The sequence below is a fragment of the Oncorhynchus gorbuscha genome, unplaced genomic scaffold, assembly GCF_021184085.1.
Source record: "Oncorhynchus gorbuscha isolate QuinsamMale2020 ecotype Even-year unplaced genomic scaffold, OgorEven_v1.0 Un_scaffold_1086, whole genome shotgun sequence".
Lineage (NCBI taxonomy): Eukaryota > Metazoa > Chordata > Actinopteri > Salmoniformes > Salmonidae > Oncorhynchus > Oncorhynchus gorbuscha.
In genome coordinates this window covers 159,273-177,475 of record NW_025745972.1, presented here as the reverse complement: position 1 = coordinate 177,475, position 18,203 = coordinate 159,273, and the positions used below count along the sequence as shown (strand labels likewise).

General features: G+C 46.9%; 1 protein-coding gene across 4 annotated transcripts; it reads left to right on the top strand.

Annotated features, from left to right (window-relative positions):
* Nucleotides 1-468: 468 nt before the first annotated feature.
* LOC124021201 (general transcription factor IIF subunit 1-like) lies at nt 469-18,199 on the top strand. 4 transcript variants are annotated; one of them, XM_046336552.1, is made up of 14 exons: nt 469-668; nt 947-1,023; nt 3,721-3,767; nt 4,659-4,731; nt 6,411-6,604; nt 6,766-6,936; nt 7,101-7,309; nt 11,028-11,187; nt 13,749-13,807; nt 13,881-14,006; nt 16,146-16,216; nt 16,713-16,851; nt 17,079-17,232; nt 17,433-18,199. In XM_046336552.1, exons 2-14 carry the CDS (start codon nt 1,012-1,014, stop codon nt 17,635-17,637), a joined length of 1,620 nt encoding a protein of 539 aa, XP_046192508.1. In that variant the 5' UTR covers nt 469-668; nt 947-1,011; the 3' UTR covers nt 17,638-18,199. The 4 variants fall into 4 exon arrangements, with proteins under 4 accessions (XP_046192508.1, XP_046192506.1, XP_046192507.1 ...); XM_046336550.1 differs by having other exon boundaries at nt 16,710-16,851; XM_046336551.1 differs by having other exon boundaries at nt 16,146-16,219.
* The last annotated feature ends 4 nt before the right edge of the window (nt 18,200-18,203 follow it).

Genomic DNA, 18,203 nt, shown 5'->3' with positions numbered 1-18,203 from the left:
AGGATTTAAAGTAATTGTACAGTGAAAATCTCACTTTTAAAAGTCAATTTCTGTTAACTTGTACGCAAATAATGTTGACCCGTTATACTCGTACTTGTGGCCAACGCATTAAAAATCACACCTCAAACTTTTATCTCAAAAACTGTTTACAATATGCTTGCTATTTCCTCACAGAGGATGATGTCATCTAACTGCAATAATTATACTTTTTAGAAGGAATTGTAATGAATTATAGGTCATATTTCGTAGATAACTGGAAACAATGGACAGTTGTTTTAATAATAGGATATTCTTTGGTTTCGCGGCACGAGCCTATGGCACCTATCTACTAAGAACTAAGTGCTGTTTGAATTCGTTTTCCGGCCGACCATTATTCTTGACGGAACGGTTGGCGGAAAGCAGCAGGACTTGTCATGTGTTAGTGTTATTTTAGATCCTTAGTACGTCCCTACCGAAATAAAGGAAAAGGTTTATGGTTAGGTTGGGTAGGGACGTCCAAAGGATACCAGATAGTACTAACCCAAGACAAATATTTAACTAACGACTGCATGAGTAACGTTAGCTACCAGATATTAAGTGCTAGATACATTCTAATATGAAATGTTATCCACGATTTACGTTTGATTACCTATGAAGCAACATCTTTTTGTTTCGCACATTTTGAAGAGGTAGGTTGACTGGGTCAATATATTTATTGAGTGTCTTAGCCTACTGGTAACTAGCTACAGACTAACGTACAGTAAGTAGTAACTTAGCTCTATCAGAGGAAGAGGCGAAGCCTTTAATATCAAAATATATGGTTCTATAGCTAACGTTCGTACATAAATGACCACAACTGCCTTTTGATGAGTCATTTCTGCATATGCTGAGACCGAAGTCAGTTAAGCATGTCCTATAGTGTTCTATCTTGCTATGAACTGAAAAAAATGTCGTTATACTTCAACAGGTGATCACTTACAGGTGACTGCTTGACTAAGAATAGGGGCATACTGCCTCTGTATACAGTCGACCATGGCTTCATTGGTAAGTATTGGGTGTATGGTTTACTTGTAGGGTCAACATGACGGTATCAGTCTATTGCTCAACACATTTGCTTCATCTGTTGCTTGCTTATCTCATTGTCAGGCTTGCTGGGCATTAATATGGAGATGGTCCTCCCTTTACTGCTATAGCAGCCTCCACTGTTCTGGGAAAGCTTTCCACTAGATGTTGAAACATTGCTGCAGGGATTTGCTTCCATTCTGAATTCGGCCACTAAAACATTAGTGAGGTCGGACATTGATGTTGGGCATTTAGGCCTGGCTCTCAGCCCGTCATTCCAATTCATCCAAAAGGTGTTCCTTGAGGTTGAGGTCAGGGCTCTGTGCAGGCCAATCAAGTTCTTCTACCGATCTCGACAAACTATTTCTGTATGGACCTTGCTTTGTACACGGGGCATTGTCATGCTGAAACAGGAAAGGTCCTTCTCCAAACTGTTGCCACAAAGTTTGAAGCACAGAATCGTCTAGAATGTCAATGTCTGCTGTAGCGTTAAGATTCCCTTTACCGAAACTAAGGAGCCTGAACATGAAAAACAGCCCCAGACCATTATTCCTCCTCCATCAAACTTTACTGTCTGCACTATGCATTGGGGCAGGTAGTGTTCTCCTGGCATCCGCCAAACTCAGATTCGTCCTTTAGACTGCCAAATGGTGAAATGTGATTCACCACTCCAGAGAAGGCATTTCCACTGCTCCAGAGTCCAATGGAGGCAAGCTTCACATCACTTTAGCCAACGCTTGGCATTGTGATTTTAGGCTTATGTGCAGCTGCTCGGCCATGGAAACCCATTACATGAAGCTCCTGACAAACAGTTCTTGACCTACGTTGCTTCCAGAGGCAGTTTGGAACTTGGTAGTGAGTGTTGCAACTGAGGACAGACGATTTATACGGGCTTCGGCACTCGGCGGTCCCGTTCTGTGAGCTTGTGTGGCCTACCACTGTGTGGGTGATCCGTTGTTGCTCCTAAATGTTTCCACTTCACAATAACAGCAGTTAAGAGTTGACCGGGGCAGTTCTAACAGCATAAATTTTACGAACTGACTAGTTGGAAAGGTGGCATCCTTTGAAGGATTTGAAAATAATAATAATAATAATAATAAGCCATTTAGCAGACGCTTTTATCCAAAGCGACTTACAGTCATGTGTGCATACATTCTACATATGGGTGGTCCCGGGAATCGAACCCACTACCCTGGCGTTACAAGCGCCATGCTCTACCAACTGAGCTACAGAAGGACCATAAGAAGAGACTTGCTTGGGCCAAGAAACATGAGTGGAAATCTGTCAATCTGTCATCATGAAGCTGAGAGAGAGAATGTCAAGAGTGTGCAAAGCTGTCATTAAGGCAAAGGGTAGCTACTTTGAAAAATCTAAAATAATATATTTTGTTTTAACACTTTTTTGGTTACTACATGATTCCATATGTGTTATTTCATAGTTGTGACGTCTTTACAAATTATGCCACAATGTAGAAAATAATAAAAAAAATATAGAAAAACCCTTGAATGAGTAGTAGGTGCACCCAAACTTTTGACTGTACTTTATGTCTTGGGACATAGGCATCATGTATAGACTAACAGACTTGTGTATCCATCTCCCTGACCCTCAATCCTATCTGGACTGGGCTCGAGGAATGACAGCCTCTGTCCCTGATCAAACATAACTCACCCGTCTCTAACGCCAGAAACAATATTTATTTTGCCGTCTCACAATTTGAATACAGACCTGGGGCCGTATGTAGCAAGTGTGTGCTGATCTAGGATCGGTTTCGTCTTTTAAAATGACTACAAGAATATGATTACACAGACTGTATGTTTAGGGTCAATTCCAATTTTTAATTCCAGTAAATTCAGGATGTGCATTGAAATTTCAATTCAAATTCAATGCTTTTCAGGTAGGAACATTTGGAAATGGGGTTTACATTCTGAATGGATTAGAATAGAAATAGAATTGATCCTAGATCAGCCCCTCCTACTCTGACAGGCTTCTTGGAACCAAAAATGGCACTGTGTCATAGATGGAAATAAAAAGACATTACGAAGACAGTTAGAATGTACCGGTCATTACTGAACTTACACGTGTCTTACTTTGGCCAACAACAAAGCAATCATAACAGGGTCTGGCTATTTTGCTCAGACAAGACACACCCACATACTTTACAACCTTCAGAATGTCCTCCTCCCAGATTTTCCCCGGAGGCTCATTCCCCATAGACTGGGTGATCATGATTCATACCCTATCATGTTACTCTCACGCCCCACAGTGAGCCGGGTGTCCTCTGCCATAGAGATAAAACGATAAGACATTGAGCTTCAAATCAGCGACACAAGCGGTCCGCGATCTTACCCAGATACAGTCCTGATAAGTTAGCTCAAAACATGCTAGTTTCAAACTATAGTGTAGCTTGTTCTATCTCCATGTCCTCTGTAGACTCCTCTTCACCTGTCCTCACAGCACACAGTGCCATAGAGTGGCCAGTGCCACAGCCAATCACTGAGCTCTTCACTAAGGGCATTCTACTGCCAATGTTTGTCTACTGAGATTGCATGTCTGTGTGCTCAATTTTTATACACCTGCCAGCAACGAGTGTGGCTGAAATAGCCGAATCCACTCATTTGAAGGGGTGTCCACTTACGTTTGTATATGTAGTGTAGCAAACTGTGTGTGTTTTTTTTACAGGGTGGCAGCAGTTCCTCTTCTACAGAGTACATAGTCCGGGTCCCCAAGTAAGTACTATCCAAGGCCTACAGCCATTGGGTTCTCATTTAACATTTGACCACAGCAGGGCCAATGTGTACAACATTCCCGACTCTCTGTCTAACCGTTAATAATCATTGCTTGCAATACGGTTTTGGAACCTCACTCTACTTTCAAATCACCCCAAAATAATTTTCCAAGTACAAAAGACACTTAACGTGCATCATTTTAACACGGATTCCCACAGAGTTTTTTTTGCGTTGCACATTTACCTGAACTATCTGAATTACGACACTTCCTGAGCTAATGGAAACGCGGGAGTGAACACACATAAAAAAAACATCTCAAACAAAAACCTTGGGTGATAAAACAGCTAACTTTCCCTAAGTGTATCTTCTGTATGTGTAGTGTTCCAAGCAGGACATACAATTTACTTTTTGGTTCACCAGCCACTGTGTCAGGTACATTTAAAAAAATCTACCAGCCACTCAGATCTTTACATTACAGTATTAATCTAAAATATATATATTTTTAAATAATTCCCTCCTGAATCTACATACAATGGTTTATAATGACAAAGTGAAAACAGGTCTTTAGACATTTTTGCACATTTTATAAAAAAAATATAAATAGATCCCTTATTTACATAAGTATTCGGAGCCTTTGCTATGAGACCCTAAAAATGAGCTCCGATGCATCCTGTTTCCATTGATCATCCTTGAGATGTTTTTACAACTTGATTGGAGTCCACCTGTGGAAAATTAAATTGATTTGACATGATTTGGAAAGGCACACACCTGTCTATATAAGGTCTGTGGAAAAAGTCAAGAGGTCTGAACACTTTCAAATGCACTGTACATGATGTGGTATCTACATGAATCATGACATAGCTTACACCACTAACCTGTGTGTGTGTGTAGGAACACCAGTAAGAAGTACAGCATCATGGCCTTTAACTCTGGGGACAAAGTAAACTGCTCCTCCTGGACCCAGGTATGCAGGCCAACTCTCTGGGAAACTCCCTCTCATTACAACTTTCCTCAATAGCCTACAAGAACACTCAATGATTCTCTCTCCCTGTCTGTCTCTCCTTCGTTCTCTCTCCCTGTCGTCTGTCTCTCCTTCGCTCTCTCTCCCTCCCCGTCTCTCTCTCCCTCCCCGTCTCTCTCTCTCTCCCCCTCCCCGTTTCTGTCTCTCTCCCCCTCCCCGTTTCTGTCTCTCTCTCTCTCTCTCCCCCCCCCCCGTCTCTCTCCCCACCTCCCCCTCTCCCCCCACCTCCCCGTCTCTCTCCCCCCACCTCCCCGTCTCTCTCCCCCCTCCCCTTCTCTCTCTCCCTCCCCGTCTCTCTCTCCCCTCCCCGTCTCTCTCCCTCCCCGTCTCTCTCCCTCCCCGTCTCTCTCCCCCCCTCTCTCTCTCTCCCCCCCCCGTTTCTGTCTCTCTCCCCCTCCACGTTTCTGTCTCTCTCTCTCTCTCCCCCTCCCCGTCTCTCTCTCCCCCTCCCCGTCTCTCTCTCCCCCTCCCCGTCTCTCTCTCCCCCTCCCCCCTCTCTCTCTCCCCTCCCCGTCTCTCTCCCTTCCGTCGTCTCCCCCTCCCCGTCTCTCTCCCCCCTCCCCGTCTCTCTCTGCCCCTCCCCGTCCCCCCTCCCCGTCTCCCCCCCCCCATCTCCCCCCCCGTCTCTCTCTCTCCCTCCCCGTCTCTCTCCCCCATCTCTCTCCCCCTCCCCGTCTCTCTCTCTCCCTACCTGTCTCCCCCCTCTTCCCCCCCTCTTTCTCCCCCTCCCCGTCTCTCTCTCTCCCTCCCCGTCTCTCTCTGTCCCTACCCGTCTCTCTCTCTCCCTACCCGTCTCTCTCTCCCTACCCGTCTCTCTCTCCCCTCCCCGTCTCTCTCTCTCCCTCCCCGTCTCTCTCTCTCCCTCCCCGTCTCTCTCTCTCCCTCCCCGTCTCTCCCTCCCCGTCTCTCTCTCCCTCCCCCCGTCTCTCTCTCTCCCTCCCCGTCTCTCTCTCCTCCCCGTCCCTCCTCCCCCGTCTCTCTCCCCCTCCCGTCTCTCTCCCCCTCCCTGTCTCTCTCCCCCCGTCCCTGTCTCTCTCCCCCGTCCCCGTCTCTCTCCCCCCGTCCCCGTCTCTCTCCCCCCGTCCCCGTCTCTCTCCCCCCCCCCCTCTCTCCCCCTCCCCGTCTCTCTCCCCCTCCCCGTCTCTCTCCCCCCTCCCCGTCTCTCTCCCCCCCTCCCCGTCTCTCTCCCCCCCCTCCCCGTCTCTCTCCCCCTCCCCGTCTCTCTCCCCCCTTCCCCGTCTCTCCCTCTCCCCGTCCCCCCCCCCCCGTCCCCGTCTCCCCCCCCTCCCCGTCTCTCTCTCTCCCCCTCCCCGTCTCTCTCTCTCCCCTCCCCGCCTCTCTCTCTCCCCCTCCCCGCCTCTCTCTCTCCCCCTCCCCGTCTCTCTCTCCCCCCTGTCTCTCTCTCCCCCTCCCCGTCTCCCCCCGTCTCTCTCTACCCCTCCCCGTCTCCCCCCTCTCTCTCTCTCCCCCCCCGTCTCTCTCCCCCGTCTCTCTCTCCCCCTCCCCGTCTCTCTCTCCCTCCCCGTCTCTCGCTCTACCTTCCTCTCCTCCCCTTCTATTATTTATATTACCTTCTACACTTCATCTCCCTACTCTCCTCCCTCCTTTCCCCCTCCCCCCAGGCTCGTATGGAGCGGGACATGAGTAACAGGAGGATGTATGGTGTGGAGGAGACTGAGGAGGGGGCGGCAGGCAGTGAGTTTGGGAAGAAGCAGAGGGAGGAGGCACGCAGGAAGAAGTTTGGAATAGTCACCAGGGAGTTCAAGGTGGAGGACCAACCCTGGATCCTCAAGGTCAACGGCAAGGCAGGGAAGAGGTAGGCTCCACACAGGCCTTGATCTTACCTTTACTTAGCTCTGGTTCTCTCACAAATACTTACCAAGCCATCCTTTGTCTCTCTGTCGATCCGAGGGCAAGGAGGAACTCCCATATAGCCTGAACTATCCTTTATTATCAACATGTTTCTCTCTGTTTCAGGTTCAAGGGAACGAAGAAAGGGGGCATAACGGAGAATGCGTCCTACTACATCTTTACCCAGTGTCCCGACGGGGCCTTTGAGGCCTTCCCCGTCAACGGTTGGTACAACTTCGTGCCCCAGGCCAAACACCGCACGCTGACCGCCGAGGAGGCAGAGGAGGAGTGGGGCAGGTGAGGAGAGGGTGAAGTGGAGGGGAGAGAGACAGGAGAAGGGGAAATACTGAGGGGAAGAATAAAGATAGGGGGTGCAAATTCACCCCTCAGGTAAAAACACTAGGGGGTAGATGTGGGGGAACGTACTGGGGTACACACTACTTCCCCTCCCCCCCTCTCAGGAGGAACAAGGTGGTGAACCACTTCAGCATCATGCTCCAGAGGCGCCTGCGGGAGCAGGAGAGAGGGCCGGACGATGACGACGAGGAAGGCGAGAAGGGGGGGAAGAAGAAAAAGAAGAAGGGAGGAAGAGGAGGGGACCTGCGCATCCATGACCTGGAGGATGACCTGGAGCTGAGCAGTGATGAGAGCGACAGCAGCGGAGGAGAAGGTGAGGAGAGATGAGAAGAGTTGAGCAGTGATGAGAGAGACAGCAGTGGAGGAGAAGGTGAGGAGAGAAGAGAAGAGAGTTGAGCAGTGATGAGAGAGACAGCAGTGGAGGAGAAGGTAAGGAGAGAAGAGAAGAGAGTTGAACAGTGATGAGAGCGACAGCAGCGGAGGAGGAGAAGGTGAGGAGAGAAGAGAGTTGAGCAGTGATGAGAGAGACAGCAGTGGAGGAGAAGGTAAGAAGAGAAGAGAGTTGAGCAGTGATGAGAGAGACAGCAGTGGAGGAGAAGGTAAGGAGAGAAGAGAAGAGAGTTGAGCAGTGATGAGAGAGACAGCAGTGGAGGAGAAGGTGAGAAGAGAAGAGAAGAGAGTTGAGCAGTGATGAGCGAGACAGCAGTGGAGGAGAAGGTAAGGTGAGGAGAGAAGAGAGTTGAGCAGTGATGAGAGAGACAGCAGTGGAGGAGAAGGTAAGAAGAGAAGAGAAGAGAGTTGAGCAGTGATGAGAGAGACAGCAGTGGAGGAGAAGGTAAGGAGAGAAGAGAAGAGAGTTGAGCAGTGATGAGAGAGACAGCTGTGGAGGAGAAGGTGAGAAGAGAGTTGAGCAGTGATGAGAGAGACAGCAGTGGAGGAGAAGGTGAGAAGAGAAGAGAGTTGAGCAGTGATGAGCGAGACAGCAGTGGAGGAGAAGGTAAGAAGAGAAGAGAGTTGAGCAGTGATGAGAGAGACAGCAGTGGAGGAGAAGGTAAGAAGAGAAGAGAAGAGAGTTGAGCAGTGATGAGAGAGACAGCAGTGGAGGAGAAGGTAAGGAGAGAAGAGAAGAGAGTTGAGCAGTGATGAGAGAGACAGCAGAGGAGGAGAAGGTGAGAAGAGAAGAGAGTTGAGCAGTGATGAGAGAGACAGCAGTGGAGGAGAAGGTGAGAAGAGAAGAGAATTGAGCAGTGATGAGCGAGACAGCAGTGGAGGAGAAGGTGAGGAGAGAAGAGAAGAGAGTTGAGCAGTGATGAGAGAGACAGCAGTGGAGGAGAAGGTAAGGAGAGAAGAGAAGAGAGTTGAGCAGTGATGAGAGAGACAGCAGTGGAGGAGAAGGTGAGAAGAGAAGAGAGTTGAGCAGTGATGAGAGAGACAGCAGTGGAGGAGAAGAAGAGAAGAGAGTTGAGCAGTGATGAGCGAGACAGCAGTGGAGGAGAAGGTGAGGAGAGAAGAGAGCTGAGCAGTGATGAGAGAGACAGCAGTGGAGAAGTTGAAGAGAGCTGAGCAGTGATGAGAGAGACAGCAGTGGAGGAGAAGGTGAGGAGAGAAGTGAGCTGAACAGTGATGAGAGCGACAGCAGTGGAGGAGAAGGTTTTTCTTGTGTTTTTTTCACCTTTATTTAACCAGGTAGGCAAGTTGAGAACAAGTTCTCATTTACAATTGCGACCTGGCCAAGATAAAGCAAAGCAGTTCGACAGATACAACGACACAGAGTTACACATGGAGTAAAACAAACATACAGTCAATAATACAGTATAAACAAGTCTATATACGATGTGAGCAAATCAGGTGAGGAGGTAAATACAATATAGCAAGTAAAACACTGGAATGGTAGTTTTGCAATGGAAGAATGTGCAAAGTAGAAATAAAAATAATGGGGTGCAAAGGAGCAAAATAAATAAATATATTAAATACAGTAGGGAAAGAGGTAGTTGTTTGGGCTAAATTATAGGTGGGCTATGTACAGGTGCAGTAATCTGTGTGCTGCTCTGACAGTTGGTGCTTAAAGCTAGTGAGGGAGATAAGTGTTTCCAGTTTCAGAGATTTTTATAGTTCGTTCCAGTCATTGGCAGCAGAGAACTGGAAGGAGAGGCGGCCAAAGAAAGAATTGGTTTTGGGGGTGACTAGAGAGATATACCCGCTGGAGCGTGTGCTACAGGTGGGAGATGCTATGGTGACCAGCGAGCTGAGATAAGGGGGGACTTTACCTAGCAGGGTCTTGTAGATGACATGGAGCCAGTGGGTTTGGCGACGAGTATGAAGCGAGGGCCAGCCAACGAGAGCGTACAGGTCGCAATGGTGGGTAGTATATGGAGCTTTGGTGACAAAACGGATTGCAGGAGCTGAGCAGTGATGAGAGCGACAGCAGTGGAGGAGAAGGTGAGGAGAGATGGACGAAGGTGAGGAGAGAGGAGAGCTGAGCAGTGATGAGAGCGACAGCAGTGGAGGAGAAGGTGAGGAGAGATGGACGAAGGTGAGGAGAGAGGAGAGCTGAGCAGTGATGAGAGCGACAGCAGTGGAGGAGAAGGTGAGGAGAGATGGACGAAGGTGAGGAGAGAGGAGAGCTGAGCAGTGATGAGAGCGACAGCAGTGGAGGAGAAGGTGAGGAGAGATGGACGAAGGTGAGGAGAGAGGAGAGCTGAGCAGTGATGAGCAACAGTGGCGTGCGATTTCATCTTTCCTCGATTCGTTGCATCCTCTCGTCTTTACCTTCTCCAATACAGTTGAGAACGAGGCGAGGAGATGGGATGTGAGGAGTCGCAGAAAGGTCAACTGAGATGGAGTAGAGGAAAGTGACAGCAGCTTCTGTGGAGAGAAGGATGGAAGAGAGGATGGGAGGGAGGATGAATGGAGGGAGGGAGTAGAGAAGGATGGAAGGAGGGGGAGAGAAGGATGGAAGGAGGGGGAGAGAAGGATGGAGGGAGGGAGGAGAGAAGGATGGAGGGAGGGACGAGAGAAGGATGGAGGGAGGGAGGAGAGAAGGATGGGAGGAGAGAAGGATGGAGGGAGGGAGGAGAGAAGGATGGAGGGAGGAGAGAAGGATGGAGGGAGGAGAGAAGGATGGAGGGAGGAGAGAAGGATGGAGGGAGGGAGGAGAGAAGGATGGAGGGAGGGAGGAGAGAAGGATGGAGGGAGGGAGGAGAGAAGGATGGAGGGAGGGAGGAGAGAAGGATGGAGGGAGGGAGGAGAGAAGGATGGAGAGAGGGAGGGAGGGAGGAGAGAAGGATGAAAGGGAGGTGAGAGGGATGGAGGGAGGGAGAGCCCAGTAATGATGAGAATGAAAGCAGAGTAAAAAGGGGCATGGGAGTCATTCAACCTCAAAAAGCACAAGAAAAGTTTTGGACACCCACCAATCAGATTGATCTGAAATGGTATCTGCAGTTAGAAACAGATCAGATTAGCATTTCTTGAACGTTATTTTTCTGAAAGACAATTAGAACTCAAATTGAAAGCGTGTTGATTGCACCCAAATTGGCCATTTAAATTGATAGGATTTATATAATATTCAATAAATATAGTTCCTAACATCCGATATGAACCAAACTTCTTCTTAACAATGATTAAGACGTGAGGAATCCAAACAAATGGTGAAAATCACCACAGACCCCTTAGTTGTCTGGACTTCACAGAGATCCACACACAAGAAATGAACACAGATGCAATGTATTTTATTATTTTTTTACAAATATTTTACATTATAATTTGGGTAAACAACATGTACAGCAAAGTGTTTCTGATATTGTGATATGATATTGATATTTAACAGGAAAAAATGCAACCGATTTCAACGTGGATTATCCATGTCGGTGCTCATCACTAGTATACAGTGTGTATGAACCACGTGTCTGTTAGCTGAAGACGCATCTCAATGTCCAACAAATAAGTACATTTTACATGTTCAACTGTTGAATTGTTAGAAGGTGCATCTCTCTTTACGTTCCCTCTCTTTTCTCTCCCCCTCTTTCTGTCAGATGGAGACAGCAAGCCCAAGAAGAAAGAGGGGGATGTGAAGGGGAAGGGGAAGGGGAAGAAGAAGAAGAAGAAGAGGGGCAGTGACAGCGAGGCTAATGAGGACAGTGACGATGGAGACTTTGAGGGCCTGGAAGTCGACTACATGTCAGATGAGAGCAGGTGACACACACACACACAGACCCAAAGATACACACACACACACACAGACTCACAGATAAACATACAGATACACACACACACAGACCCACAGATACACACACACACAGACCCACAGATACACACACACACACACACAGACTCACAGATACACACACACACACACACAGACTCACAGATACACACACACACACACACACACACACACACACACACACACACACACACACACACACACACACACACACACACACACACACACACACACACACAGACGTGCAGATACACACACACACACACACAGACTCTCAGATACACTCACAGATACACACACACTCACAGATACACACACACACACACACAGACTCAGATAAATATACAGATACACACATACAGACTCACAGATAAACACACACACACACACACACACACACACACACACACACACACACACACACACACACACACACACACACACACACACACACACACACACACACACAGACTCACAGATACACACACACACACACATACAGTGCATTCAGAAAGTATTCCGACCCTTTTACTTTTCCCACATTTTGTTATGTTACAACCTTATTCTAAAATTGATTAAATACATTTTTTAAATCCTCAACAGTCTACAGACAATACCCTATAAACCTATAAAGTTTTTTTAAAGAAATGTTTGCAAAATTATTAAATATGAAAACTGAAATACTTAGTATTCAGACCCTTTGCTATGAAATTCTAAATTGAGCTCAGGTGCATCCTGTTTCCATTTATCATTATTTTAACCTTTTATTTAAAACCAGGACAGTCAGTTAAGAAAAAATTCTTATTTAGAATGACGGCCTACTCCGGCCAAACCCGGACGACGCTGGGCCGATTGTGCGCCGCCCTATGGGACTCCCAATCACGGCCGGTTGTGAAACAGCCTGGAATCGAACCAGGGTCTGTAGTAATGTGTCTAGCATACAAATGCAGTGCCTTACACCGGTGTGCCACTCAGGGGCCCTTCAAGCTCTGTCAGGTTAGATGGGAAGCGTCGCTTCACAGCCGTTTTCAGGTCTCCAGAGATGTTCATCCTTAAGGTGTTTCTACAACTTGATTGGAGTCCACCTGTGGGAAATTCAATTGATTCAACATGATTTGGAAAGGCACACACCTGTCTATATAAGGTCTCACAGTTGACAGTGCATGTCAGAGCAAAAACCAAGCCATGAGGTTGAAGGAATTGTCCGTAGAACTTTGAGACAGGATTGTGTGGAGGCACAGATCTGGGGAAGGGTACCAAAAATGTTTCCCAAGAACATTTATGCAGCATTGAATGTTCCCAAGAACACAGTGACTTCCATCATTCTTAAATGGAAGAAGTTTGGAACTACCAAGACTCTTCCTAGAGCTGGACGCCCTGCCAAACTGAGCGGACCTAGGTCAGGGAGTTGACTACGAACTCGATGGTCACTCTGAAAGAGCTTTTGAGTTCCTCTGGAGTTTGCTAAAAGGCACCTAAAGGAATCCCAGACCATGAGAAACAATATTCTCTGGTCTGGTGAAACCAAGATTAAACTCTTTAAATGCCAAGCATCACATCTGGAGGAAACCTGGCATCATCCCTACGGTGAAGCATGGTGGTGGCAGCATCATGTCTGGAGGAAACCTGGCATCATCCCTACGGTGAAGCATGGTGGTGGCAGCATCATGCGGTGCGGGATGTGTTTCAGCGGCAGAGACTGTGAGACTAGTCTGTATCGAGGGAAAGAGGACCTGAGCACAGAGAGATCCTTGATGAAAACCTGCTCCAGAGCACTCAGGACCTCAGACTGGTGTGACGGTTCAACTTCCAACAGGACAACGACCCTAAGTACAGAGCCAAGACAACACAGGAGTGGCTTCAGGACCTCAGACTGGTGTGACGGTTCAACTTCCAACAGGACAACGACCCTAAGTACAGAGCCAAGACAACACAGGAGTGGCTTCAGGACCTCAGACTGGTGTGACGGTTCAACTTCCATCAGGACAACGACCCTAAGTACAGAGCCAAGACAACACAGGAGTGGCTTCAGGACCTCAGACTGGTGTGACGGTTCAACTTCCAACAGGACAACGACCCTAAGCACAGAGCCAAGACAACACAGGAGTGGCTTCAGGACAAGTCTCTGAATGTCCTTGAGTGGCCCAGCCAGAGCCCAGACGTGAACCTGATCGAACATCTCTGGAGAGACCTGCAAATAGCTGTGAAGCTACTCTCCGCATCTAACCTGACAGAGCTTGAGAGAATCTGCAGAGAAGAATCGGAAACTCCTCAAATACAAGTGTTGTAGCATCATACCCAAGAAGACTTGAGGCTGTAATCGCTGCCAAAGGTGCTTCAACAAAGGACTGAGTAAAGGGTCTGAATACTTTCAGAATGCACTGTACTTCTATTGACAGCTGTATGGCCACTCACCAGAGACACTTGTAGAGCCATACACACACTTCCTGCAACCTCATTTATTTTCTCACATCTGTTTCTCTTTCATCCCTTTCTCGCTCTCTCGCTCCTTACTCCCTTGTTCCTGCAGTTCAGAGGAAGAGGTCGGCGAAGAGAAGGCCAAGTCCAATAAAGAGGCTGTTCCCAAAGGTCAGAGGGCACCCCCATGGAAACCATACGTGTTCATGTGTGTGAATTCTAAGAACTTTAACTCTGTTCACAGGAATCGACGAGGCATCGGAGAGTGAGGAAGAGAGCGAGGAGGAGAAACCGAACGAGGAAGAGGGGAAAGAGGAGGAGGAGGAAGAGGAAGGGAAGAAGACCCCAGTCCAGACGAAGAAGAAGAGAGGTAGCAGTTTTTCTTCTTCTTTAGAATCTTTACTGATCAGGTATCACAGGAAGTGGCAAGACTTGAACCCACGGAAATATACTGGGTTTTTGTTGAAGGGGGCTATGATGTGATAATATTGTGTGTTTTTGTTGAAGGGGGCTATGATGTGATAATGTTGTGTGTTTTTGTTGAAGGGGGCTATGATGTGATAATGTTGTGTGTTTTTGTTGAAGGTGGCTATGATGTGATAATGTTGTGTGTTTTTGTTGAATGGGGCTATGATGTGATAATATTGTGTGTTTTTGTTGAATGGGGCTATGATGTGATAATGTTGTGTGTTTTTGTTGAAGGGGGCTATGATGTGATAATGTTGTGTGTTTGTTGAAGGGGGCTATGATGTGATAATATTGTGGGTTTTTGTTGAAGGGGGCTATGATGTGATAATGTTGTGTGTTTTTGTTGAAGGGGGCTATAATGTGATAATGTTGTGTGTTTTTGTTGAAGGGGGCTATGATGTGATAATGTTGTGTGTTTTTGTTGAAGGGGGCTATGATGTGATAATGTTGTGTGTTTTTGTTGAATGGGGCTATGATGTGATAATGTTGTGTGTTTTTGTTGAATGGGGCTATGATGTGATAATGTTGTGTGTTTTTGTTGAAGGGGGCTATGATGTGATAATGTTGTGTGTTTTTGTTGAAGGGGGCTATGATGTGATAATGTTGTGTGTTTTTGTTGAAGGGGGCTATGATGTGATAATGTTGTGTGTTTTTGTTGAAGGGGGCTATGATGTGATAATGTTGTGTGTTTTTGTTGAAGGGGGCTATGATGTGATAATGTTGTGTGTTTTTGTTGAAGGGGCTATGATGTGATAATGTTGTGTGTTTTTGTTGAAGGGGCTGTGATGTGATAATGTTGTGTGTTTTTGTTGAAGGGGGCTATGATGTGATAATGTTGTGTGTTTTTGTTGAAGGGGCTATGATGTGATAATGTTGTGTGTTTTTGTTGAATGGGGCTATGATGTGATAATGTTGTGTGTTTTTGTTGAAGGGGGCTATGATGTGATAATGTTGTGTGTTTTTGTTGAAGGGGGCTATGATGTGATAATGTTGTGTGTTTTTGTTGAAGGGGGCTATGATGTGATAATGTTGTGTGTTTTTGTTGAAGGGGGCTATGATGTGATAATGTTGTGTGTTTTTGTTGAAGGGGGCTATGATGTGATAATGTTGTGTGTTTTTGTTGAATGGGGCTATGATGTGATAATGTTGTGTGTTTTTGTTGAAGGGGGCTATGATGTGATAATGTTGTGTGTTTTTGTTGAATGGGGCTATGATGTGATAATGTTGTGTGTTTTTGTTGAATGGGGCTATGATGTGATAATGTTGTGTGTTTTTGTTGAATGGGGCTATGATGTGATAATGTTGTGTGTTTTTGTTGAAGGGGCTATGATGTGATAATGTTGTGTGTTTTTGTTGAAGGGGGCTATGATGTGATAATGTTGTGTGTTTTTTTTGAAGGGGGCTATGATGTGATAATGTTGTGTGTTTTTGTTTTGATGTGATAATGTTGTGTTTTTGTTGAAGGGGGCTATGATGTGATAATGTTGTGTGTTTTTGTTGAAGGGGCTATGATGTGATAATGTTGTGTGTTTTTGTTGAAGGGGCTATGATGTGATAATGTTGTGTGTTTTTGTTGAAGGGGGCTATGATGTGATAATGTTGTGTGTTTTTGTTGAAGGGGCTATGATGTGATAATGTTGTGTGTTTTTGTTGAAGGGGGCTATGATGTGATAATGTTGTGTGTTTTTGTTGAAGGGGGCTATGATGTGATAATGTTGTGTGTTTTTGTTGAAGGGGGCTATGATGTGATAATGTTGTGTGTTTTTGTTGAAGGGGCTATGATGTGATAATGTTGTGTGTTTTTGTTGAAGGGGGCTATGATGTGATAATGTTGTGTGTTTTTGTTGAAGGGGGCTATGATGTGATAATGTTGTGTGTTTTTGTTGAAGGGGCTATGATGTGATAATGTTGTGTGTTTTTGTTGAAGGGGCTATGATGTGATAATGTTGTGTGTTTTTGTTGAAGGGGGCTATGATGTGATAATGTTGTGTGTTTTTGTTGAAGGGGGCTATGATGTGATAATATTGTGTGTGTGTTTCAGACAGCAGCGGTGAGTCGGACACTTCGGAGGACAGCGACATCGATGGAGAGGCAGCCTCCGCTCTCTTCATGGTGGTGTGTGTGTGTGTGTGTGTGAGAGTGTTAGTTTGTGTGTGGTCCCTTTTGTAGTACCACTGTTCAATGTCAACCCCATTTCCCTGTCTTTCTTGCAGAGATGGAGACTTGATATCGTGTTCTTGATCTGGGGCTTTTCTAAAAGTCTTGAACAAGATTCTGGTAGTTGATGAACCTGATACCATATTTTGTAGTTTCTATGTGGCACAAAAGGGGTGACACAACACACAATTTCCAGGGTATCTTGCTTCCCTAGTGTGGCAGCAGTGTGGGCACAAAAACAGGCCTTTTTAACCCTTTGATGTGGTTGGTGTTGGTCTGACTCTCTTGGTATTCCACATTTCAACTGGTGTTGGTGTGATAATGGTCTGCAAACACTGGGTCTTTCTTGGTCTGGGTCCTGACAGGTTGAGAGTGGCTCTCGTGGACTTTGCTCTTGACTACCACTCTTAACGTTCTCCATTTCCTCACTACCCCCGCCCCTCCCCAGAAGAAGCGTACTCCTCCTAAGCGCGGTGGTGGGCGTGGCTCTGGAGGCAGCTCCAGGACTGGCAGTCGCCCTGGAACACCGTCCATAGACTCCGCCTCCACCTCCAACACACTCCGAGCCGCCGCTAGCAAACTGGAGCAAGGTACACACACACGCATGCACTCACACACATATTCACAGATGGGAAATGTATTTTTATATTTGTAATGTTTTCATTTATATTTACATTTTCACAGGATCTGAAAGTCTTATTTTGTTTGTGGCACCTTAAGGCTATGTGTGACCTCAGCACTACATGCTAACTCTTCTTGATTGAACAATAAAGGGTTGTTACAACTGCGTCCATCACCCTGCTCCCTCCCCTCACAGGTAAGAGACAGGTGGTGGGTGGTAGCTCTGAGTCTCCAGCTGCCAAGAGGCTGAAGATGGAGTCCAGCAGTACGGCTGTCACCACCCAGAGTCCTGCCCCCTCAGGGAAGAGCACGCCACAGCCCCCCTCAGGCAAATCAACCCCCAGTTCCAGGTATATTCCTCTTCAATCTCTCCTGTTTGTTCACTTTTCTCACCCTTACCCCATCTAGCTCACACACACTCTCGTTCTGTCTCTCCCTCTTTTCTCTGTCCTCTCCCACACGCACGGTCTTTCTTCTTATTCTCTCCCCCCTTCCACCACACACCCTCCCCCTGGTGTTTTGTCCCACTCTCCATCCTGCCTCTCTACAGTGACGTTCAGCTGACAGAGGAGGCGGTGCGTCGCTACCTGATCCGGAAGCCCATGACCACCAAGGACCTGCTGAAGAAGTTCCAGACCAAGAGGACTGGCCTGAGCAGCGAGCAGACGGTCAACGTCCTGGCCCAGATCCTCAAACGCCTCAACCCCGAGAGGAAGAACGTCAACGACAAGATGCACTTCTACCTCACAGAGTAAACCGGGCTCGTGTTCATTAGGGCATGCGTTTTAAAATGTCCAAGTTCCCCTTTCAGTCCCTTTGGTACCTAATGAACACGACCTAGGGAGGGAGGAGGAGATGAATAGGAGAGGAAGAGCATGAGTGCAAAGTCCTCATTGATTGATCAGCGGGAGGAGAAGGATAGAACAGGGTCCTTGGAAGAGGAAGAGAGTGGAATAAGGTAGAAAGAAAAGTGTTATGCAACTGATTTGAGATGCGGTGTGTAAACTAGCCTCAATGTCTGTCTCTAGAAATGGTTTGAAGTCAACTGTACCTGTGGCAGTCCTTTCAGGTTAAACAACTTACTCTTACAAGATGTAGGTTTATCAATGAATTACGCAGATGTGAAGGTATCAACGAAAACATTCCGTGTAGATCTTGCCTGCTGACTCATCTCCCACCACAACCCACTGGATTCAACAAGACAAGTGTGGGTTATTTTGTACGATTTGCCGTATCTCCCCAGGCCTCTATTTCTTCATTTTAGAGTTGTCTTTTTTGTTTATTTTAATTTGTAATAAAAACCCTGCTGTTGCCATGGCTG